This window comes from Vigna angularis, chromosome 1, assembly GCF_016808095.1.
Source record: "Vigna angularis cultivar LongXiaoDou No.4 chromosome 1, ASM1680809v1, whole genome shotgun sequence".
In the NCBI taxonomy this organism is placed as follows: Eukaryota; Viridiplantae; Streptophyta; class Magnoliopsida; order Fabales; family Fabaceae; genus Vigna; species Vigna angularis.
In genome coordinates, this window is record NC_068970.1 from 54,566,669 (window position 1) to 54,591,191 (window position 24,523).

The 24,523-nt window shown below is 38.3% G+C and overlaps 1 protein-coding gene and 1 long non-coding RNA gene across 2 annotated transcripts; one reads left to right on the forward strand and one right to left on the reverse strand.

Moving 5' to 3' along the window:
* Positions 1–1,623: 1,623 nt before the first annotated feature.
* On the reverse strand, positions 1,624–2,486 carry LOC108341120 (uncharacterized). Its single transcript, XR_001833285.2, has 2 exons — positions 2,231–2,486; positions 1,624–1,922 (listed from the first exon to the last, which is right to left on the reverse strand). It is a non-coding gene; the product is annotated as an uncharacterized LOC108341120 (long non-coding RNA).
* A 16,896-nt stretch (positions 2,487–19,382) lies between these two features.
* Positions 19,383–23,948, forward strand: LOC128195329 (uncharacterized). The gene is made up of 2 exons (XM_052872590.1): positions 19,383–22,945; positions 23,126–23,948. Exons 1-2 carry the CDS (start codon positions 19,383–19,385, stop codon positions 23,946–23,948), a joined length of 4,386 nt encoding a protein of 1,461 aa, XP_052728550.1.
* The last annotated feature ends 575 nt before the right edge of the window (positions 23,949–24,523 follow it).

Genomic DNA, 24,523 nt, shown 5'->3' on the forward strand with positions numbered 1-24,523 from the left:
AGACATCTCTTATTTTTCATATTCTCAACGCATGGATTGCAGTTTGGATTTCAAAGCTTTATTTACTTCTTTGCTTGTTTTGGCATTTGTTATTTTGCCAAAAATTGAATAGCCTACACCTTGGTGAATTTGCGATAACATCGGTTGATCCTTCCTTTGAGTTGTATCATCAACTCCTTGGTGTAAACCTAGTTCAATAAAGCTTCAACTATTGTGAGCTTTCAAATGGGTGGACATCAACAATGTCCAATAATTGCATTCTAGTTTCTCATCTAATTTGGAACTGGATCAAACAAAATTGTAATTTGTGGAAATTTCTCTCTCTCTTCGATAGACTCTACAAATTTGATAAAGTGAAATGTTTTTCATTCTTCGCACACTCAATTTGTTTTACTAATTCTCTCTCAAACTCACGAAACCAATGTTGGATATAACTTATTCTGATACCAATTTGATACTAAGAGGACATATATAAGAAATTCAAGAACTCACACTTTTGCTCTCCTAAACACAAACTATATTGTTTTAATTAAAAAGCTTACTTACATTATACATCACCTTAGTAGCTTATTTTTGAAAGTAACAAGCAAACAAACCAAAATGATACAAGCTTTTGATAATGCACTCACATGTCACACTTTTGGTAGGTGTTGAAAAATTCAAGTGCAAACAAATTTGTTTTCATCTTTAAAGCATTTGTGGGGTCATGATTTAATTCTAACAAAATCAATGGTAGAAACAATATATGACTTACTTTTTTAAATTCTTGGTATTGTTTCATTATATAAGTGTTTTAATTTATAATAGTCTAATTTAATATGGTTCTTTTCAATTTGAGTGGATTTTATCGTAAAATGGGTCCTACATCTTTTTTTTTGTCACACAAATTTTCTACTGGGATGATATCATTTTAAGTTTAGAATTATATCCGTAAGTTGTTCTTATTTTGCATGTCTCATTAAATTTTAGTCTTCTCTCATAATTCTTTAACAAGATTTAGTTCAACATTCATTCATTGCTCATTCTTTCAAATTGTTTGTTAAATTAAATGATTGTCAATGGAGTGATGAATTGTCAATCTCAATCAGAATCATAACATTCACTTCATCGATATTAAGGTGTGTGCATATGCTCAAAATACCTTTTAACAACTCTTCAACCTACTTTTCTTTTGTTGCTCATAGTTTTTCGAATCCAAACAATATGACCTTGTTGTAGTTTCAACTTGCGTAATTATTTAAGAGCATTCCATCAAGTTGATTGCATGTTATATACCAAGTTCATGGCAAAATTCCTCAAAAACATTTGTTAATTAATTGTCTTTTATTATGACTTTTAAGAACTACATATTGACATATTATGTTTTTCACACAAATTTATATACTTTTTGCACTATTATCTTGACTAGAGGTTTAGTTTTGATTCCTTTCGTGAAGTGATCAGCAATTAAGGATCAGCAATTAAGGAGCTTCCATTGTTTCTTTAATGATGAAACTTTTTTAAAGCAAAAGTGTATTATGTTGACAGCTGAATATTGCCTTAACCTTTGATTAAGATGTAATCAATTAATTACCTAATATGGAAGCACGGAGTGATGAATTAGAAGAAACATTAATAAAAAAATAAAATAAAAATAAAAACTAGATTTAATAACTACCTATCTTAAGAGTGATGAATTACAATGATCCCAAATGCACTAGATGGGACACATCTGAAGAATAAAATGGACAAAAGAAAAACAAAATCGATGATGAACACATTACACGAACCATTAAAAGAGCATTCATAGAGCCAAAAATACAGCAATTGCAGATATCAAATACTTAAGGCTACACACTTGCAGGTTCACACTTCCACCAAAGGGGCCTGATGGCCCTAGTGCTGTTGGAGGTATACTCAATCCACCAGTGCTCGAGTTTGAACTGATGAAAAAAAATCCATCAACATATAACAAATTCAAAACGCACCAATTGATTCTTGTTTGAAAACTTTTTTACATAAATAGTTCTAGGAAAGAAAAATAAAGGAAAAATTAAATTCAATTATACATGAGTTAATTTGTGTAGTTTATTATTTCTTATAGCTACTCCAGTAGATAAAGTAACTTATGTTAATAAAAAAATCATTTTTTCTTGTTCTTTTTCTCTATTAAAAGTGTTTACAGAAAAAATTTCACCGATAGAGCTTAAGTCTAATGAATGAAGGATGTATAAAGATTGAGATTCTATACCTTCCAGTAAATATACAGGATGAAGAACCTGAAACAAAGTACACAGAATTAATTGGTTAAGTAACTTCCTACAATTCCTCAACACAAAGATATGACAACACTCACAAAGATATGCAGCCAGTCAATAGTAATTACCTAGGCCTACATAACAAGTTATTAGACAACTGAAGTGCAGCTTATTGACACTGTCGCTCTAATTCAGTAACTACTATTAAGCAATGAAACTGAAACCACGAGATGTTGTATTACACTACGATCAAAGAAGGGAGATATTATTTATTCTAATATTGACTTTTCTATTGAACTGTTTTATGTATGGTTATTCATAAAAAAACAAGTGCGAAAAACTGAAAAAAGAAAAAAACATATTTTTTATATTGGAGTTTGGATTTGATTTCAAAAATCAATCTAATCCAAAACAAACTTGTAAATATGCTTATATTTTTATTTATAAATTTATGAGATCACTTATATTTACGTTTATTTTATAAAAGTATATAATCATTTTTCAAGTTGTGAACTTAATAGTATAGATTTTAAAAGTTATACAACTGTTAGCTTTATAATGATTTGCAGATTAGATACTTCATGTTTTTAATTTTTTTATATTAATTACATATCTTAGTAATTTTTTGAATACTTCAAAGAAAAATGAAAGTAAGGCTGAAATTTAAAAATGATCCAAATCCCAAATGCTTTTAACTCGAGTCAATTGAATTGGATTTAAATTTTAAACCAAACTATTTTCATGGTGAATTAATGATTAATTGGACTAATGAATTTTCTTTTCCAAACTGATTTAATATATAATATTAAATATCCTCGGTTTATGCAGATCATCGTGAGAATGGGCAGTTTATATCAATAAAGGTTCTAGATCTTTGCTGCTATAGTGGTGGTGGAAGCCTGTCAGGAGCCGTTCATTGTCCGTGACGCTTTGCACCGGCGATCACTCCCTGCCCTCGTCAGTGCCCGGGCGTCACATGCCCACCAGCTTCCGACTGGTTCGTCCTAGAAACACACCGTACTGGGAGAGGCTAGGCTCTGATACCATTTGTAACGCCCCGGCAACCTATAGGGAATGTCGACTGCCCCCACACATCACCACGTGGCTTTCTAGTGTACTTTGTCCTCACTCGCACACTTTCCGGGAAAACTTCCCAAAAGGTCACCCATCCCTAAGTATTCCTTAATATATAGTGATGTTAAGTATTCCTGAATCGAATCCAAACTTGGAACTAAACTTATAACATTTATTGCTAAATTTTAACAGTTAAACCTATTAATAGTTAATCGTTAATCAAGCCAGAGTCTTCCTCTATTGTGGATCATTGATCTGAACGACTTTGAGTCATCCAATTTCATGCATATCATATGTATATTGGTTGTGACTCATCCTGTTTGTTAGAGAAGAAGATTAAGAATGGGATGAAAACTTAAGAGTGGGAATCACCGACTCTTTATAGTTTGTCTCCATACCAGATATATAGGCCCACCCTAGTGAGTTATAATAACCTAAGAACTATTTTGTATCACCGTTGATAGTTTTAAATTTTTAATGTTTTAAAGTAGGTGAATTTCTTTTCCCTGGTTTGAAATACTATAACTCTTCAGAAGTAGATTTGTCATTCATAAGTAGCAATTGAGAATTTTCTTTTTATATTCTAGTAATTTTTTAAAAATTCTTTGCAGAAACAAATATATTCAGTGAAAGTTTATTTTATCAGTATTATATGTATAGTTTTAGTTGTATTGTTTTTATTTATACATGCTTTAATTTTATTTATTTACTAGGGTTATACAAACCTATAATTAAATTATTGAATGACCTTATGTGACCTTTAGTTCAGGTTATGGCTGCTTGCATTCTACTGGTTAGGTGAATAATTTGTATTGAATGGTTAAAGACTTATTTTCTTATTGTATGGTATTTGTTAGTTAAATAACTTATATTATTGTGAAAATGGTTTGAGGAGTATGCGCTTGTAATGAAAGCATGATTTACTATTAAGAGTTTAAACTTCTATACTGAATATAGTTATTTGTTATCATGCCCTGAATCTGTTTGGAGTATACTAGAGTTTTGGTTCTCTTTGATGTTCACATCATAAAGATGTTTTTTAATTTTGGTTTTCTAGTGTCCAAGACAACCCAACGACAATGTATGGGTATAACGTGTGTCAATATATGAAGGAAATTATCACATACTATGAAGGAGAAACAATTACAACTGATGTAAGTTATCTTCATTGTCATAATTATTTTGTAGTAAAATTTAATTAACTAATTCTATATTATTTTTCTTTCTTGTAGTACTTTTCTAGTTGCAGATGTTAACAATATCGTGAAAGTCAAATCATTGAAGTTAGGAAAAATTAGTGTTTAGATGTAATTAATACATGCTTATAGATTATGTTAGGGTGATGTACATGTTTATAAGTATTGATATGATATATATTTTATGGTTGTATATATTAGGTTTAATACCTATTTTGGTCCCACCTTTTTTGGGTTTGGTTCAAAATGATCCTACCTTTTAAAAAAGTTCAGTAAGGTCCTATAATTTGTTAAAAAAGGTTCATTAGTGCCCTTTTCACTCACACCGTTAAAAACCTAACAGTGCCAATGCCACCGTGGCCTAACCTGAATGAGGTGTGAGGTTTGATGATTACGTGGCACGTTGTAGTTCAGTGAGGTGGTGGAAATAGGTAAAGTTGATGTTATTGTATGTATTAAAAGGGGTGGTTAGGGTTCGTCCAAATGGGTGGTTAGGGTTCCCTTTTTTCAGCACAATGTTCTTCCCTAGGGTAGATAGAGATGGCTTCTTCCCAAGGGTGTTCGTCTTGTTCCAAAATAGGGTGGGAAAGAAATTCGCAATCCTCAAATAATAGTGCTTGGAGGGGATGTGGGGTAATCCCTTGTTGCAAATGTGGTGATTATGCTATGAGCAAAGTGGCGAAAACTTCACAGAATGCTGGCATACAATTTTGGGGATGTCGTCATTACAAGATTTTTTGAAAACCCTCCTCACTTTATTTGAAATTAATTTGTTAATAGATTGATGACTTAGAACCAATTTTGGTGGCTTATTTGGTACATAACAGGGTGAATCTTCAAGAGGGATGTACTGTAACTTTTTCAAGTGGTGTAATGAAGAAAATAATGACGAAAGAGATGGTGACACTGTCAGACAAAGGAGGAGGATATCTGATCTGGAAATTTTAGTCCAAAAGTTGCAGAAAATGATAAAATTGTTAGTTGGAGTTATGTGTGTTGTTATTGCGGTGAACATTGTCACAATGTGGTTCTGTTTAGGTTGATCTTTGTAGGTTTACGTTCAGGTCTAGGTCAGTATTTATGTTGATGTAATGTGAAGCTCAATGTTTACATTGAAGTATAAGTGAATGTTTTTGTTCATGTAATGTGAGGGTAAAGGTTAATGTAATGTGAAGGTGTTCATGTGAAATGTTAAATTTAGTATCCCTTTTCATTTTAAAATGTCCAAAGTGGTCCCCTTTTGAATTTAAATTGATATACTTTTGGTTCCAAATGAACATCAACACATGTAACATATCTGCCATAATATACTAACACAAGCACATAATGAACTAACAAAAGTACATAATAACACATGTAACATAGTGCAGCTAGAAAGTACATCATAAAACTTGATTACTTGACAGTCAAAGTACATAAGTTAAATACTTCATCAAAATAGGAAATGCAGCAAAATAGTACATAATTCTGGTGTTTTGTATAACTTCAAAATACATCCAAAGTCTTTGTAATTGACATCTAAACTTTTCTTCTGATATCTAACTTCTTCCTTATGATTGGTGGAGTTGAATTGGGAATGGACTCCTGAGTAGGTTGGGGTGGCTGTGGAGTTGAATGTGGAATGGACTCCTGAGTAGGTTGTTGTTCAGTTGGTTGTGTGATGTCTAGACGTAAGGGGCACTTATTTCCATTGTGTCCTAGTTGACGGCAGATGGTACATTTCTTTCTATGACCATCAACACTCATTTGGGTGGCATTCTTTGCCAATTCTCATGCCTCCAACTTTCTCTTTTTCTTTGGCCTCCCAGGCAACTTTCGAGTAATTGGTGGCAGGACATCATGATAGCTTGTTCTTTCCCATAGCAACTGCCCATTGACTAGATAAATCATAGAGGCATACGTCTCTTCATATGTGAATCTTATGAACCAAGATGGTATAAAATTTTGTGGTCTTCATTTGAGTAGTTCATTGCGGCAATTGCATGACAACACGAGATGCCACTTATCATCCACTTCCTGCAGCTACAGTGTTGACTCTCAAGGTCCACTGTGAACTTGTTTGCCATAACTGCAGTGTGTCTAACCTCAAACAACTTTCGTCCAGACCAGCTGACAAAAATAAAGCACATTCAAATAAAATTTCGTCTAGACCATCAACATAATTCCTAAATCATTAGATAAAATCATTCAAATAAAATTTCATCCAAACCATTCAACTTTCGTCCAGACCATCAACATAAATCCTAAATCATTTTGGATAATATATAAATAACAATTTTACCTTGGGATTCAATATCTACACAAATTTGATTCCTTCATAAGCCTATTCTTTATCTTTGGGCAAATATTGAAATCCATAGATGCGACCTTGGTTCTATTGGTGGCCCAATGTTTCATTAGATAAAGTCTTATCTCCTCCAGCATTGTGATAATTGGTTTTCCTCTGGCAAGCACAATAACGCTGTTGAAAGCTTCAGAAATATTATTGTCAAGGGAATCACATGCAGCTTGTGTTGTGAATCGAGACCTTGACCAATACTTGTTATGAATATAAATGTGGAAAATGAGAAACCATACCAAAACTTTTTGAAATGTGCTTATTATAGAAAAATTGTACCTGGGGGGAATTGCTATCAAGTATTTATATGCATCTAGGTTGACCTCTTTTATTTTTAGCATTTCCTTCTCCCATGCCTGGGGGTACGTGCTAGTGGCAGCCCTCCACATCAAATTCCTCAAAATCTGACCAGGAAACCTCTTTCTAAAATTTGGGTAGAGGTGCCTCATGCACAATCTTTGGTTTGGCCCAGGCAAAAGTTCTTGAATAGTTGGCATCAACTCCTGTCCATATGAATAAATAAATGAACATTTGATACATCATTTACAGTGAGTTAAATGTATATAATAATGTAAAGAATAAATTTAACACAAAATCAAATTAAACCCTAACCCTCAAATAACACAACAAGAACATCAACTAACTAGGTTTAGATTAGGACCACTTACCTCACTTACGTACGATGTTCCACTTACACCTTGAAGGAATCAGCAGCAGAATCACCAGCAATGACCAGTTTCACAAGAACGAAAAACCCAGAAATGGCGTTTTTTACTTTAACCCAGCAGAATCAGATAAGGGTTTTTTAATTTAACCCAGACTTAACCTATTTTACTTCATTTTATTTTTTTCTTAAATATTTACACATTAAAATGACTTCACAGAGCCACGTAAGCATCGAAGTAAACAGGTCATTGAAGTTTCGCCATGCTAGCAATTGCACCGTTATGATTTTAACGGCGTCTACGAAAAGGACTATATTGAACATTTTTTAATAAAATATGGGACCTTAATGAACTTTTTCCAAAGTTGGGATCATTTTGAACCAAACCCCCGAAAGAGAGGACCAAATGATGTATTAAACCTATATATTATCTTATAAACTAATGTATTGTCACGACACATACTAGACGACTTAACGATATTAATGAACATTCTTTTTGTGACATTTGTGATATTTTTCTCAATATTTTATATTTTTTGGTATATAATAGAACCAATAGATAGTGTGGGTTTGTACGTAATAGAATCAATATTTTTTATTTTATTTTAAAATTATTTTTTTTAAAAAAAATTTAGACTAATAGATAACGCTTTTTTAAATAAGCGCTATCTTTTGTTAACCACCAAAGCGCTATCTATTGGTGGCTGACAGTAGATAGCGCACACATAGATAGTGCTTTATAAATGCTATGATGATAAAAACAAAAGCGCTATCTATGTACCTTTTTGTAGTAGTGATAATGTCTTCTATTACATATGTTACATGTTTTTTCCTCAATTGATTTTCATTAGGCCTAATCTTGGGTCACCTATGTAATGTTCTATTTAGGGTGTTTAATCTTCTGATTATCTAAATCATGTTCTTAATGAAGGCCAGGATGATTTTTTCTACGGCATCTCAGCTCGATAACATCTTGTATATATGTGGTTAATTGTTATTTTTTTTATTTGGCTATGAATGATCCTAATTTAATTTGAATGTAAAAGGATAAAGGGGATGATGGGACTATTAAGGAGAATAAAAAAGTATCATCTTAGTTAGCTTTTATTGGTTCTTAATAAAGAGATTTTAAGTTTAATTGAAGGTGAGACATCTCCAATATCATGTTTTTTGGATTTATTTTCATTTATATGTATTAACTTTTTAATTTAAAAAATTACATAAGATTAGATTTTGAAATGTATTACGATTTTTCATCCTTCAAATCATTTAAAATAATTACAATAATAATAGTAATTTTAAGTAAAAGACTAAAAAGACGCTTTATAAACTAAACAACAAAATCTAAAGTAAAAAACTTTCTACAACTATTCCGACAACAATAAAAACAATGAAAGGGTGAATGAGAAAAGGATTCAATATTATTACGATACAAAAAATATAAAACCACTCATTTTTTTTCTTGAATATTCAAATCAATATGTAAACTACTGTATGAAAGTTTCGAGAGAAAACCAAAATTTTATCTGGTCACACCTCATCCAACCAAAACGAAGTTCTCTCCCATATACACATTTCATACTAAAAGAAGTAGAAAAAAATAATTGAACTTTATAAAAAAACACATTCATATCATTCAGAATCCAATACATTTTTTTCATTAACTATTAAACAAAAAAAATCATATAAACTATAAACAAGAAAAAAAATTCAATGAATACTTACTAAAACTAAATTCATAACATATTATAATCTTATTATGTCAAAATATAAAATTCTAATCAATTTAAATATATAAATATCAAAACATCTACCATTATTTCAAAGATTAATTCAATTCCTCTGACTTAGTGTCTAAAAATATATTTTCCATATCAACATGATATATATCCTTAATATCATGCCACATTAAAGAATATTTCTGATAGTTAATCCTAAAAAATTGAATATAGAAAAGTTATTACTATTGAATTGTTGTAATGATAATGGAAAACAATCAAGCGTGTAAAACGGAGACCTATCAAAATGTTAGTTATATTGAAATCAGGATAATCAAATATTCATGTCAACGTCATATTGACAAAGTTATACTCAATAGTGCGAAACACAACACATCTTTTACATCTGTCGATGAAAATTAATATTTCAAAATATGCTATCACGTTACATGTTTATTGTTTTGGAAAATAACTATTATTTAAATAATAATTGACATTTTAGATTATTCAAAATATAGTTCTAAACTATATAAAATGAACATAGTTTATAATTATACAATCCAAAATATAAGTTTAGATTTCATAATTCAACAATTGAATGTTTTTAGGTATCAGTGAGGCGTAGATGGAACGTACCTTGGCTTAGTCTTAGCTCTGTATTTATAAGTTGTCTCATGGACCTAATCTGATTCAAGCCTAATAAAATAAAAACAATATAATTCTTTGAAACTCTCTTATATCGAATTTCTTATTTTATTCATATACTTTTGATAATGAATATTACCCAGAGATAGGAATAGGAACATCAATTGCCTTAAGCTTTTGTGTGTATTGCATGAATAATTGCTAGGGAGACTAGACATAGTAAACTAGTAATTGTGATTAGGCTCTTTTCACCGAGAGATCGAGTTTAGAGTAAACTAGAAAGTGACATAAACATTGATAACAAAGTTGAATTTAATAAGAATAGTAGATATTTGAGAGTGGATTAGGATGAAACCGTAAACCCCAACAACACCATTCATCCATATCTTTTTCTTGCCAATTGATCAAAACCTTTTCATGCATGTTTACTTTTTGTTTCGCATTTAAAACTCAACTTATTGTTTGCTCAAATCTCATGATTTCCATTAATCACATGAACGTTTAGGCCTAAGAGTCCTTTGGGAGACGATACTCGGACTTACTGTTTATTTATTACTTGATACGATCTGGTACACTTGTCAGGGTGTTAACAATGCTTTGTTTAATTCATTCAATACCGTGATATTTGATTTTGTTGTTATGGACACATACGGGAAAATCTAGACATGGGGGAATTCTCTCGGGAGCAATATTACCTAGACATAGGGATAAGAGGACCCATTGCCTTAAGCTTCTGTGCGAATATAATGCATGATCAATTGCTAGGAAGACAAGACATTGTAAGCTAGTAATTAGGAGTAAACTCTTTTCACCGAGACATCAGGTTTAGGGTAAAGTAGAGAGTGGCATTAACATTAATGAAGGAGTAGAATTCGTAAATATATGAGAGTGGATAAGATGAAATCGGAAACCCTAACAACACAATTCATCCATATCATTCAACTGCGTATTTTCTAGGTCAATTGATCAATCTTTGCATGCATGTTTATTTTCGTTTTTGCATTCTAAACGCCAATTTTCGTTTCTCAAGTCTTAAATAATCAACAAATCACATGAAAGTCTAGGCCAATTGTCAACACTCAATTTCGTCCGGGTTGATTAATAAATTTATTTCTAAAAAAAAAAAAAAAAAAAATAAAAAAAAAAAAAATAAAAAAAAAAAATCATAATAATCACAACAACGTTCGTCCTCCACTGAGGGCGTTCGTCCTCTGGCGTTCGTCCTATGGCGTTCGTCTTTTCACTGTTCGCCCTTTCGGCCTGCGACGTTCGTTCTTTGTTTGTGGACGTTCGTTTTGGTTTGTGAATGTTCGGTCCGTGTGTTTCGTTGGTTTGAGCGTTCGTTCATTTAACCGAGCGTTCAACTTATTGAGGGCAGTGTTTTAAGTTGTTTTAGAGCGTTCGTTCATACAATGTGAGCGTTCGTTCGTTTTATGTTTTGACCGAGCGTTCGACATTTGGGTATTGTGACGCTCGTCCTATTAGTAAACCGTTCTTCAAGCGTTCGGTCTGTTTGGAATTCTCCGTGAGCGTTCGGTTTAGGACGTTCGGTTTTTGGAATTTCGGTAACTTTTAAGCGTTCGGCCAGAATAAGAACTTTACCTTCTGAACGTTCGTTCTTGGCTTGCGTTCGACCCAAGCGTTGGTTCTCCAATTGTGGAACGTTCGTCCCATACCGTTCGGTCATCCTGGAACGTTCACCATTTGAACGTTCGTCCTCTCCCTCATGCGACCGTTCGTCCTTTTTCACTATTCGACCGTTCGGCCAGTATTCAAGCTTGCGAGCGTTCGTCCTCTTTTGAACGTTCGTCCAAACAATGAGCGTTCGTCCTCTTTTGAACGTTGTCATGGACGCTCGTCCAAACAGTGAGCGTTCGTCCTCTTTTGAACGTTCGTTTCTTCCCGTTGCTGAAACCGTTCGTCCAAACAGTGACCGTTCATCCTTCCCCATTGTTGCTGTGGACGTTCGTCCGAACAGTGACTGTTCGTCCTTCCCCACTCTTTCTGCGACCGTTCGCCCAGAAGCGACTGCTTGAGCGTTCGGTATTCCACTATTTGGCCGTTCGGCCATGTGTTAATTTGGGACGTTCGTCCTCTGTTTCGAAGCGCTCGTCCTCGCCTTTATGCGAACGTTCGTTTCAACCCGTTCGTCCTTCCCTCTATTGACGTTCGTCCTCATTTGTTCATACTCTACCGTTCGGCCATTCATACCTTTTGGACGATCGTGCGGCCAGCGTTCGTTTTCATGCCAGGACCTGTATAGCGTTCGGCAATTTGCGTGTTGAGGCGTTCGTCCAGAGCATGGACAATTTCGAGCGTTCGTTCGTTGTGGTTTCGTGATCTCGGGCGTTCGTCCTTAAATTTTTATTCCCAGAAGGTGAGCGTTCGGTTTTTCTTTGGTTGATCCTCTGAACGTTCGTTCTTGGCTACTGTTTACGTTCGGCCATGTTTCACCTCGTGAGCGCTCGGTATGAGCGTTCGTTCATGTAAATAAACGAACGTTCGTTTTCGGTACGAATTGCCCGAGCGTTCGTTTTTGTGGTACCAAAGGTCGTTCGTTTTCGGTTGTGTTTTCCGTTTTGACCGAACGTCCAAAAAGATGGCGGCTGCGGCTTTACAGCAAAGATTCCCACGTTCAGCTGCCGTGTTCGCCATTAACCGTCTGAAAAGCTACTAAGGCACATGAAAGCACACCACGCGGCGAAAGTGAAGGCTGCTGACCAAGGACACTCACAGCATGGGTTTATGCGGATTAAAATAGGAAGAGAATCTTTTTTGGCACTTTCGTTTGTCTACCACGGGCATTCTGCCACTGCCCATCTTGCACCTCTGTACAGATTCCGTCTGGCAGGTCTGTAAAGATGCAGTCCACTACAAGACTAAAAAAGAGGGAGAGAAGAAAGGGGGGGCTAACGTCTTCATCTTCTGAGAGGACTCCCCTCATGTTCATCTCTAACACCTATCGTCCTCACAAAAAAAAAACAGACAGAAGCTCCAACCACCACGACCAAGATCATCACATTCATCTCCAACACTACTACCAACACCCTTCCAGCCACCCTTTCCTTCCACTCCCAATTTTTCACTGACCAGGGACTGAATCTTCAAGTTTCCCTTCATTTCCAATCACCGACACGCCCACGGTTACCGGCTACAGCTCACCATTCTTCATCCTTACCTCACGCTTTTCTAACTCAACAAGATCATCTCCCCTCAACCATCATCTTTAGCTATATACCATGGCCGAACTCTAAACCCCATTGGCACCAAGGACACGAGGACAGGGAGGTCATCCGGGAGGCAACCAGTGACATTATTCACAGCAAAGAGAAGGGAGAAGTCGGCCACTCAAGGGAAAAGGGGATTCATTGGAAACGCAAGCTTACCATAGTAAACAGATCTTCGAGAGGTAAGTAATGTTGTTTTAATGAGTTGTTTGCTTGCTCTTGCACGTATGCATATATGTCTGTTGAAGTTGCTAGGTTTGCCTACGACTGTCTTTGATTGCTCTTGGTGTTGTGGATTTTGGTTTATGTTCACTGTTATCAATCATCATCATCTCCCCGGACCCACTCTTATCCGCTTCTTTTGTTCCATTTCGATCAAAAATAGGCTTCCACGTCTTTGTCCATTTCCTACGATCAACATTAAAATCGAAACAGTAAATGGGATGACAAAGATAATAGAACAGTGTTTTCATCCTCACTGAACCATTTCGTCCTCCACTGGAACCGCTCTCCCAACCACCGAGAACTCCCCCGGTGTGTCACTCTCCCTCCCTCAATCATCAACCATACTCATTTGCCACCCCTCGGCTCAACCACACGCCCCTGCCAAATCCATTTTCTTTTCCGTGCAACACCTCCTTCGAATCCCACATCTTCCTCTGCCTTCATCTCCGATTCCTTCAGGTCCCCAACACCCACCATCTTCATTATCACCATTCGACCAACAGCTTCAACTTCTTCTCCATCATCTCCAATACCTGGGGGGCACTGGCTCCCTCTGCTTCTTCTTCCTGACCTCACGGCCGAACTCCAACCTCAACAACAATCTTCATCCATCAAACACACCCACGGCTAGTGGGGATGATCACCTTCATCATCCTCCCTCGTACACTCACCTGCATACAAAAAAAAGCATCCTCTCCGTCCTCAAACCTCGGCCTTTGAATCCTCTCACAACCTCAACTTAATCTTCATCCATTATCATCCCCACGGCCATCACTTTCATCTTCATCCTTTTTCATCTTCATTTTCATCTCAAAACACCTATTCCCATGGCCAAACCTCCATAATTTTTGTCCACCCACTGCGCAGCCATCACGGCCAACATCAATCTTCAATTAATACCCTCTCTCACACTATTCTCACTCACTCAACAAGGAGATTTCCTGAGAAACCATACGCCTCTGCCTTCGTCACCAGCCGGTCCCACGTCTCTGTTCTGATCACCCGTATTTCCATATACCATCGCTTCCCCATTGAATCCCATCACCGTGTTTCCCAACCGCTGGATCTTCATCACCCGCAGCGTCCCTCGCCGGAGTGGACATCACGCTCCTGCCAAGCCCATCATATTCACTCCTTTTTCTTCTTCATTTTCGACCCCAACACCCGTAACCGTAATAAACCACTGCCTTTTTTTTCACTCCCAATTCCATTACTTCCCACAACATCCACCATCCAATTTCGAACTCAAATTCAAATTTATTTCTTCGACCTACACATGGAAACCACCCGGCAACTTGAAAAAAAAAAAAAGGGAGAGGAACGGTAACGTGAAGGCTGGGTCGTGGTGGCCAGATTCGAAGAGACAGCGGAGACGGTAGCTGGGAGTTGCACCGGCGCGAGTAGGGTCTTGAGGCGGAGGCGAACCCCTCCCTTGATCGCCGGTGTCAGAGAATCGCACGCGAGAAAGGAAAAGGGGAAGAGCTCCAGCGACGGCCGACGATGGTCATGACGGTGGGTGTCCAACCTAGCGATAGTCTCGGCGGTGGAAGGCTGCGCTCGCAACACCTTGGGTCACAATTTGCAGTGTTTGGTATCGGTAGAAGGGAAGAAGAAAGAGACCTAAGTTTTGGAAAATGGGGAATTCATTTGAATCCCTAATGATTTTCTGAACAGAAAGGCTTTGGGCCTAGCGTGTTTTGTTACCTTTCTTTCTGTTGAGGCACAACTCATATTTACACCCCTTTTCATTTGGGCTTAAGCCCACTCTTTGCAAACAAAAAAAAATGAATTGGGCCGGACAACCAGATACTTCAATGCACCCCCATATTTCACCTGCATACCTCATATTTCACCCGCGCACCCCTGTCCTTTCTTTTGGGCTCGGATCCATGTCTAAAAATGATAAAAAAATGAAGGTTCTTTCTTCGGTACCCCGTTCTTTCCTACATTCCGCTGCTCTTTGACCTTTCTTGTTTTTGTTCCTTGATTTTTATTTAGTTTTTTACGATTGTTATTCCTTGTATAGTACCCGCCCCTTTGTTTTGTTTATATTTGTTAAACTTGTTTCATCGTTTTACATAAAATTTACAAAAAAAAATGATGAACAAAAATTATAAAATTGTAAATAATAAAAAATATATATAACACAAAAAAAAACATTTAATATAATAAATTTCGGTGTGAGTACTCGTGCGATCGTACGCATCAGCCTAGTACTTATTGCCCAAATAAACAATAAGAGAAAAAAGCCGTGTGAGTGCTCGTGCGATCGTACGCATCAGCCTAGTACTCATTACGCAAAACAATAAAGGAAAAAGCCGTGTGGGTGCTCGTGCGATCGTACGCATCAGCCTAGTACTCATTACGCAAAAATATAGATATTACAATAAAATACCAAAAAAATATAAAAGTCTTCAAAAACCAAAACATCCATATTTCAACAATATCGCCTTGTAGAACTACGTGATCCTTGATTCTCCACCAAAAGTGGAGATACGTAGGAGCAAGGCCAGTCCTTGTCAGGCTCACTCTCCCAAAATCCAAATCATTTTCCAAACGATTTCTCAAACAATTTTCCAAACAATTTTCTCAAGCAGTTTTCTAAAAGAACTACGTAACCCTGATTTCTCACATGAGAATACGTAGGAGCAAGGTTAATCCTTGTCGGGCCAAAAAAGCTAAAAAAAATATTGTTTGTTTCTTTTGAGTTTTATTTTAAGGGGAAGTTAAATACTTTGAAAACCACATCTACATTCGCACATTTAGTTAAAGGTACTGCCTTAGGGTAGGCGTTGTAGGGTGCTAATACCTTCCCTACACGTAACCGACTCCCGAACCAGGAATCTGGTTCATTTCGACCATGCCTTATCATTTTATGGTTTTTTTCCGTATTTTTCCAGAATAAACTATGGTGGCGACTCCAAAATCTCTTTTCAAAATATTTATTCTTCTTTTTATTGGATCGTCGTCCCGTCGCGATTCCGGTTGCGACAGATGGCGACTCCACTGGGGAGAATCTGCCAGAGAGTCAGGCCATTTAATTAAATGTGCGAATTTAATGTGGTTTTTCTTTGTGTTTTTCTTCCCTTTCTTTTTCTTTATCTTTGTTTGATATTTGTCATTTTGTTTACATGTTGTTTTGATTATATTGAACCCTAGGGTAGAAAACATGTTATATCTGCCTGGGAATTTTCTGGTTGTTTTGCAGGTGAGGGTTTGGGGTGTATAAATTGCATTCTCCCTTCACACACACACATCATATGCATATCATGAGTGAGGCCCTATACCCGGGTCTGAGCGCAACTTAGAAATAGAGGGGTTGTGTAGCGGTGTCACTCTGGGATGTACTTCCTGTTTGGCTATCGTGAGAACCCCAACCAGAGTCTGTTCTTTTCATTTGTGTCTCCACACCTAGTTGATTACTCTGACTGTTGTGGAGAAACAGTGAAAAGAGCCATAGCTCTGGTGGCCTGATTTAAGCATTAGGAAGCTATCCTTGTGAGTGCATATATTTGGCCTTAGAACTTCAGTCATCCAACCTTTGATAAGGCACAAAAGGGAGAAATGTGTATTCCTCTAACCCTCATACTGTTCATTCCATTTTCAAAAAAAAAATAATAATAAATAAATAAATCATAATGTCTTTGCATTCTCGTGTTGTGCATGCTTTTTGTTAATCATTTTATTTTACCTCACTTTAACATGCATCATTCGGTAACATGCTAATTTTAGGGGAAATCATCCAGTATTCACTTGATATCGCGAAGATGGAAGTCAATATAAGATCTGGTGCTACACAACATACTGGGTCCCTCATGTTAAGAAATAAATCTCACCTGAAGACCCACAGTGGGAACTTGACAAGTCTGATAAAGTTGGGCAGAAGGCTAAAAACCATAAAGAGACAAACCTTTAAGAAGAGATATGGTAACCTGTTGAGTCTAATGGAGGTAGAAGTGTCGTCGCCTGCTATCACAGCCTTCGCACAGTATTATGATTCCCCGCTAAGATGCTTCACCTTTCAAGATTTTCAGCTAGCACCAACTATAGAGGAGTTTGAGCACATTCTGGGAATGCCACTTGAGGGTACCACGCCATATCAGCATTTGGAACATAATGCCTCTATCGCGACTATTGCTGCCATAATAAAACTACATCCCAAAGAACTTGAAGACAGATTGGTAACAAGGAATCAAGTGCGTGGACTGACACAAGGATTTTTGGAGCAGCACTTGCATTATCTAGCAGAAGGGGAAGATTGGGAGACTTTCATGGATGTGTTAGCTCTTACCGTGTATGGCATCGTGTTGTTTCCTAAAGTAGAGAGCTTTGTGGATTATACCGCAATTGATGTTTTCGTGGCAAAAAAGACGAGATCTGAGAATCCCGTAACAGCGGTCCTTGCGGATGTTTATGGGACCATGAGTTTTTGCCACGAGAGAAAAGGGAAGAAAATACTTTGTTGTCTATCGGCGTTGTATGTGTGGATGACTGCGCGTCTGTGTAAGGGATCGGGTGATAACAGGTGTCCGTTGGAAGATCCTTTGCACCAGGGGCTCAAAGACAAAGGAGGGAATGAGTGGGCCCAATTCTTTGCCAGTTTGAATGGAGGAAAAGTAAGATGGCGTCTCCCTTGGCTTGAGACTAAGCCCTCCATCCATTATTGTGGCCCATTTTCCAATGTACCCCTCATAGGTACTCGATATTGCATAAATTATAACCCTATCTTGGTTCAAAGGCAATTCGGACATCCCATGAAAGGGGCACCCTCGCCGAAATACCTTACAACGTTATTCATCTATTATGAGGATGGACACTTCACTGAGATATTGAGGAAAGTCAGAAGTGCTTGGGAGAATGTTATGCGAGCAGAAAAGGATTTACGGTTGGGGGTGATGGACGACAAAATTAATTATCACACCTGGATTTGGGAAAGAGTAAAGGAAGTCAAATTGCCTTTCAAATCGATCGTTCATCAGCTAGCTAACGAAGGGCCATCCCAAGAACTAGAAAGCGATGAGGTGAAGCAATTGAAGATAGAGATGAAAAAACTGAGGGAGCAGAATGATAGGTTGGGAAAAGAATTGCAGACTGCGCGCAACGATTTGGTTGATATCAGGAATGATAAAGAAGAAAAAGCACAGGCCTATGAAGAAATTGTCAAAAGTCAGAAGGCTGAAAGAGTTTATACATTCCGATTGAAACAAGACCTCTTAACCGCGAGCAAAGAGCTGGCCATGAGAGTAAAGGAGAAGAACACAGCATTAGAAGAGGGAAAACAATGGAGGCTCCTGTATGAAGAGGCTAAAAGAGATAAGCGAGAGGCTCTGAAGAGACTAAGAGAAGCGCAGGTTCAAGTAGAAAAGGCGGGACATGAGATGAAGGAAATGGCCTTGTCTTTTGAGACAGAGATGAACCAAGAGCGTTGGAAGCTGACAGAGGCTGAAGAAGAGCATCGCTCCATGATAAAACAGATGGAGGAGTACATTGAAGAGCAAGAGGAACGGTGGAGGTCAATGGAGTTTGGAGAAAGGCATCATGCCTTGGTAAAACAAATGAAAGACCACGTCGTGATGCAAGAAGAGGCTGTGAAGCATTGGAAGGGAAGTTTTTCCCAATTGGCTATGTTGGCGAATGGAGCAATTGAAGATATCCCAAAGATGGTGTTGGACGCCGAAGCCACGACCCACTTTTTTAACCCGCCTCCCGAGATAATGCTTTTTATTAATCATTGTAAATGGCTAGTAGGCGAAATGAAGGCCTTCATTGCTCGGGCTAGGAAGTGATTCATGTCTTGTTAGATTTTCTCTATATGGAAGACTTAAGATGTTTTGTATGGTATCAACTTGTATCGATTTCCATCATTAACATTATCGTGATCTTATGATTTCCACCTATCATTAGCATGCACCACATTTTTTTCCTTATTATTTCTTTCTTCCTTTTTCTTTCCTTTTTGTTTGAAGCATTTCATCTAACTTAAGGTAATAATAAAACAGTAAAAAAAACGGCCAACTTTCCACGACATCCCTACAGGACTCGAGCCAATTCAAGGATCATGGAAAGCTGGGAAGAGTCACAAGAATCCATCAAAGCTGAAATGAGTCAGTTGAAGGACCAGGTTGGACAAATCTTGGTTGCCCTTGAAGCCCTGAAGGCTACTGGAGAGTCTTCATCTACGCTGGTTGGCGGGAATGCCCATTTTTATCCCCCGTTTTTCAATGCTACTAGCCAATCGATTCCTTTCCCGTTGTATGGGTTACCCCCGGGATATACTCCTTCCGTAGGAGAATATATCGAAGGGGGGCACGTGTCGTTTCCCATTCCTACAACTATTGACATCCCGCCAGTCACCACTCATGGACCTACCTCTGTGTCAGCTCCCTTGGTAAGTGCTCAAACGAATGAACCGATCACAGTTGAAGGAACACGAGTGACTACGATACCGCACGTAATTGTTAATCACGATTCTTCAGCAAGAGCCGCATCACAAACCGCGGCGCGTGCAGGAATCGACATCAGTAACGGTGCTAAAAACAGACTGGAGATTCTGGAGGAAAAAATGAGGGCTATTGAAGGGATGAAAAACTATGGGTTCGGAAATGTTGCAAGACTAAGTTTGGTTCCTGGAGTAAAAATACCGTATAAGTTCAAGGCGCCCGAATTCGAGAAGTACAAAGGTGATACATGCCCTAAGAACCATCTGGCCATGTATTGCAGAAAAATGGCTGCGTACGCATATGACGACCAGTTACTCATCCATGTTTTCCAAGACAGTTTGGTTGGGGTAGCATTAAACTGGTATACTCACTTGGAGCCCTCTCGAATCCATTGTTGGGCAGATCTAGCCGACGCCTTTGTAAAACGGTATATATACAACACGCATATAGCACCGGACCGTCTGCAATTACAGAATATGGGAAAGAAGGACAATGAGACCTTCAAGGAATATGCCCAACGGTGGAGAGAATTGGCCACGCAAGTGGAGCCGCCTTTGTTTGAAAAAGAAATGGTGGCAATGTTCGTAAATACGCTTCAGCCACCATTTTATGAATATATAGTGGGGAATGTGTCCGCCAATTTCGCTGACGTCGTCATAATCGGCGAGAGGATAGAGATTGGGATAAAGAGCGGGAAGATTGCAAGTGGTCCATCTACGACGGAGAATTCTAAAAAGAAGCCTTCTTTCAATCCAGGAAAGAAAAAAGAGGGAGACGTGCATGCAACATTGGCAATGCCTGTATGGAGAGGTCAGGCTCCTTCTCACAATTATAGACCATTCTTGGGCCAACCTCCATATTCAGCCAATGCGGCTTTTGCTCATCCAATCAGGCCTCAACAACAACAAGGATTCTACCAATCACAACCCGTTACGAGCAATGCTTGGAGGACTGGGCCAAGTGTAAATCCAAATCCGAATGCAGGTCAAGGCGGTTATCCGGGAAGAACCCAGGAAAGAAACTTTGTCCACTTCACCCCCATCCCCATGACTTACACTGAATTATTACCTCACCTCATCAAAAGGGGTCTGGTTGCTATATGTCCAATGATACCCCTGCAGCCTCCATACCCTAGAGGTTATGATGCAGATGCTAAGTGTAGTTATCATGGGGAAGGCGTGGGTCACTCAACTGAAAGGTGCTTGGCTTTTAAACACAAAGTGCAGGCCCTGATTAACGCTGGGTGGCTAAAATTCCAAGAAGATAAACCTAGCATTGATACTAATCCGTTATCCGGACATGGTAATGCCTCGACAAATGCCATTGAAGTTAAGAAGCATGAACTGATAAGGGATGCAAGTAAGATCCGAAGTTCCAGAAGGTTTATTTTCAAGGAATTATTAAAGTTGGGATTTTTAAACGGGGGTCATGATCTGGAAAGAACCTGTGGACTCCATTCATGCACGGAGCACTCTATCGAGGAATGCGTTGAATTCGAAAAGTTCCTACAAGATCTGCTTGATAGGAATTTGATGCAAGTGTGCTATGAAGACAAGCATGAGGAGGTGTTTGCACAAACTGGTATGGAGCCAGATGTAGCTTTGCCAGAGCCGTTGATAATCCGCTTCACTCGAACCACCCCTATACCAGTAATTCAAGGAAGATCACCCTTTGTCATCCATGCACCAGTTCCTTTTCCTTACAAAAGCGATAAAGCTGTCCCTTGGAGGTATGGGACACATGTAGTCGATGAAGGAGAGTGCATTGAAAGCCATTCCTCTAGCCGGGATCCAGTTGTTGAAAATATATCAGGTATCGGCGGAATGACGAGGAGTGGTCGAATCTTCACGCCACTAAATTTGACGGGAAGAGAAGCTAGTAATAATGAAACACCAATGGATGCAAATACTAAGGAGCATTTAAAGGGGAAAGGGGTGCAAGTAGAGGAGACCTCTAACAAGGCAGACAAGAAAGAAATCTCTGAGGAAGAGGCTTGCGAATTTTTAAAACTCATTCAACAGAGTGAATATAAGGTGGTGGAGCAGTTGAAACGCATGCCTGCTCGGATTTCCTTGTTAGAATTGCTTATGCATTCTACCTCTCATAGAAAGTTGTTGATGAAGGTACTCAGTGAGGCTCATGTCGAGCATGGTATTTCGTTGAACAAGTTTGAGGGTATCGTTGGCAACATCATCGCTAATAATTACCTCACCTTTACTGACGAGGAGATACCCATTGAGGGGAGAGGTCATAACAAGGCTCTTCATGTCTCCGTGAAATGTTTAGATCACATTATAGCACGTGTCTTGGTGGACAATGGTTCCTCTCTGAATGTCATGCCAAAATCGACATTGGAAAAGCTACCCTGTGAAGGAATGCATATGAAACCGAGCTCCATGATTGTGAGGGCATTTGACGGCAGTAAAAGGGTAGTGATGGGAGAAATTGAATTGCCCGTTCAAGTCGGTCCTTGTGTCTTTCAAGTGACTTTTCAAGTTATGGATATCCTCCCGGCTTATAGTTGTTTGTTGGGTCGCCCGTGGATCCATTCCGTAGGAGTTGTGCCTTCCACACTACACCAAAAGCTGAAATATGTTATGGGAGATAAGTTGGTGATAATATCAGGAGAGGAGGACCTCCTTGTGAGTAGACCATCGTCCACGCGATATATTGAGGCAGCCGAGGAAGCTCTGGAAACTGCTTTTCAATCATTAGAAATTGTGGGAAACACCTATGTTGAGCCATTTTCTATGAACCCACATTTATCATGCACCTCTATCATGGCAGCCAAGGTCATGCTGAAAGAAGGTTATAAGTACGGGAATGGTTTAGGCAAGTATGGACAAGGACGTACATTCCCATTGGAGATGATTGGGAACAAAAACAGATATGGCCTGGGGTATAAACCCAACAAGGAAGATGACAAGAAGTTGATTGAGGAAAGGAAGGAACGCAGTCTGGCTCGAATGGGGAAAAGGGAACCAAGGGCAAAGAAAATCCACATTTGTGGTATCAAAGAAAGTTTTCGCAGTGCTGGATGGGTGAACACTAGCCATATAGCCGCCGTGGAGGATGAAGATAGCTCTGAATGTTCGAGTTTCGTGCGGGCTTGCTCCCCAGCTGCACCACTCAACAATTGGGAAACTCTGAGTCTACCCGTGATGCTTAATTTGAATAAAATGTAATAGTTTAATTAATCCTATGGCTTTACCCGGGGCTTTAGGATTCAAGACTTACGGGTTGATGTTTTGCTCAGCGTGATAATCAAATCGTGTTTGTTTGTGTTTATCATCATTTTGCATTCGTCATCGGTTTGTTTTCCTTTTTTATTTATTCTTTTTTTAAAATTCAAAAAATGCAGATATGACAATGAAAGTTTTGAAAATAACAATGTCGATATTCCTAATTTTGAGCACCCTATCGATAATACGGAAGATGATTATGAAGATGACCCGGAACCCTCTCCAGAGCTCTTGAGATTAGTGGAACAAGAGTCTAAAGAAATAAAGCCCCATCAGGAGGATGTTGAAGTACTCAACTTGGGAGAGGAAGGAGAGATAAAGGAAGTAAAAATCGGTACTAGCATGAAAAAGGAAGTGAGGGAAGGGCTGCGAGCCCTACTAAAGGAGTTTAAGGATGTTTTCGCTTGGTCTTACAAAGACATGCCAGGATTGGATACCGATATTGTGCAACACAAACTCCCACTTAAGCAAGAATGCCTTCCAGTCAAGCAAAGACTAAGAAGAATGAAACCAGAAATGTCATTGAAAATTAAGGAAGAGGTACAGAAGCAATTCGACGCAGGATTTCTGGCTGTGGCTAAATACCCACAATGGGTGGCAAATATTGTACCAGTGCCTAAGAAAGATGGGAAGGTTCGAATGTGTGTCGACTATCGTGATTTGAATCGTGCAAGTCCGAAGGATAACTTCCCGTTACCACACATCGACACTTTAGTTGACAATACAGCCAAGTACTCACTATTTTCGTTCATGGATGGTTTCTCGGGGTATAATCAGATTAAGATGGCGCCTGAGGACATGGAAAAGACGACCTTCATCATGTTGTGGGGGACCTTTTGTTATAAGGTAATGTCTTTTGGGCTCAAGAATGCCGGGGCAACATATCAAAGGGCGATGGTGACACTTTTTCATGATATGATGCACAAGGAGATCGAGGTTTAAGTGGATGATATGATTGCAAAGTCTGAATCAGAAGAAGAACATGTCCTCAACTTGAAGAAATTATTTGAGAAATTGAGAAAGTATAAACTCAGGTTAAACCCTGTCAAATGCACATTTGGAGTAAAATCCGGGAAGTTGTTGGGCTTTGTGGTTAGCCAAAAGGGGATAGAAGTGGATCCTGACAAAGTGCGAGCGATATCAGAAATGCCTGCGCCTAGCACAGAGAAGGAGGTTCGCGGTTTTCTAGGTAGATTGAACTACATTGCTAGATTCATCTCCCAATTAACTGCTACCTGCGAACCAATGTTCAAGTTGCTGCGGAAGAATCAAGTTATGGTTTGGAATGAGGATTGTCAAGCCGCTTTTGAAAAAATCAAACAATACCTGCAAGACCCACCTGTATTGCGTCCACCCGAGCCAGGAAGACCACTCATTTTGTACTTAACTGTATTGGAAAGGTCAATGGGTTGTGTATTGGGTCAATATGATGAAGCTGGAAAAAGGGAGCATGCGATATATTACTTGAGCAAGAAATTCACAGACTGCGAACAACGATATTCATCGTTAGAGCGAAC

Excerpts from the sequence above, each read along its gene's own strand:
- LOC128195329 (XM_052872590.1), top strand. The coding sequence starts at position 19,383 with ATGGAAAGCTGGGAAGAGTCACAAGAATCCATCAAAGCTGAAATGAGT. Across the intron at positions 22,946-23,125 it reads ATGCTTAATTTGAATAAAAT|ATATGACAATGAAAGTTTTG; the intron begins GTAATAGTTTAA and ends CAAAAAATGCAG.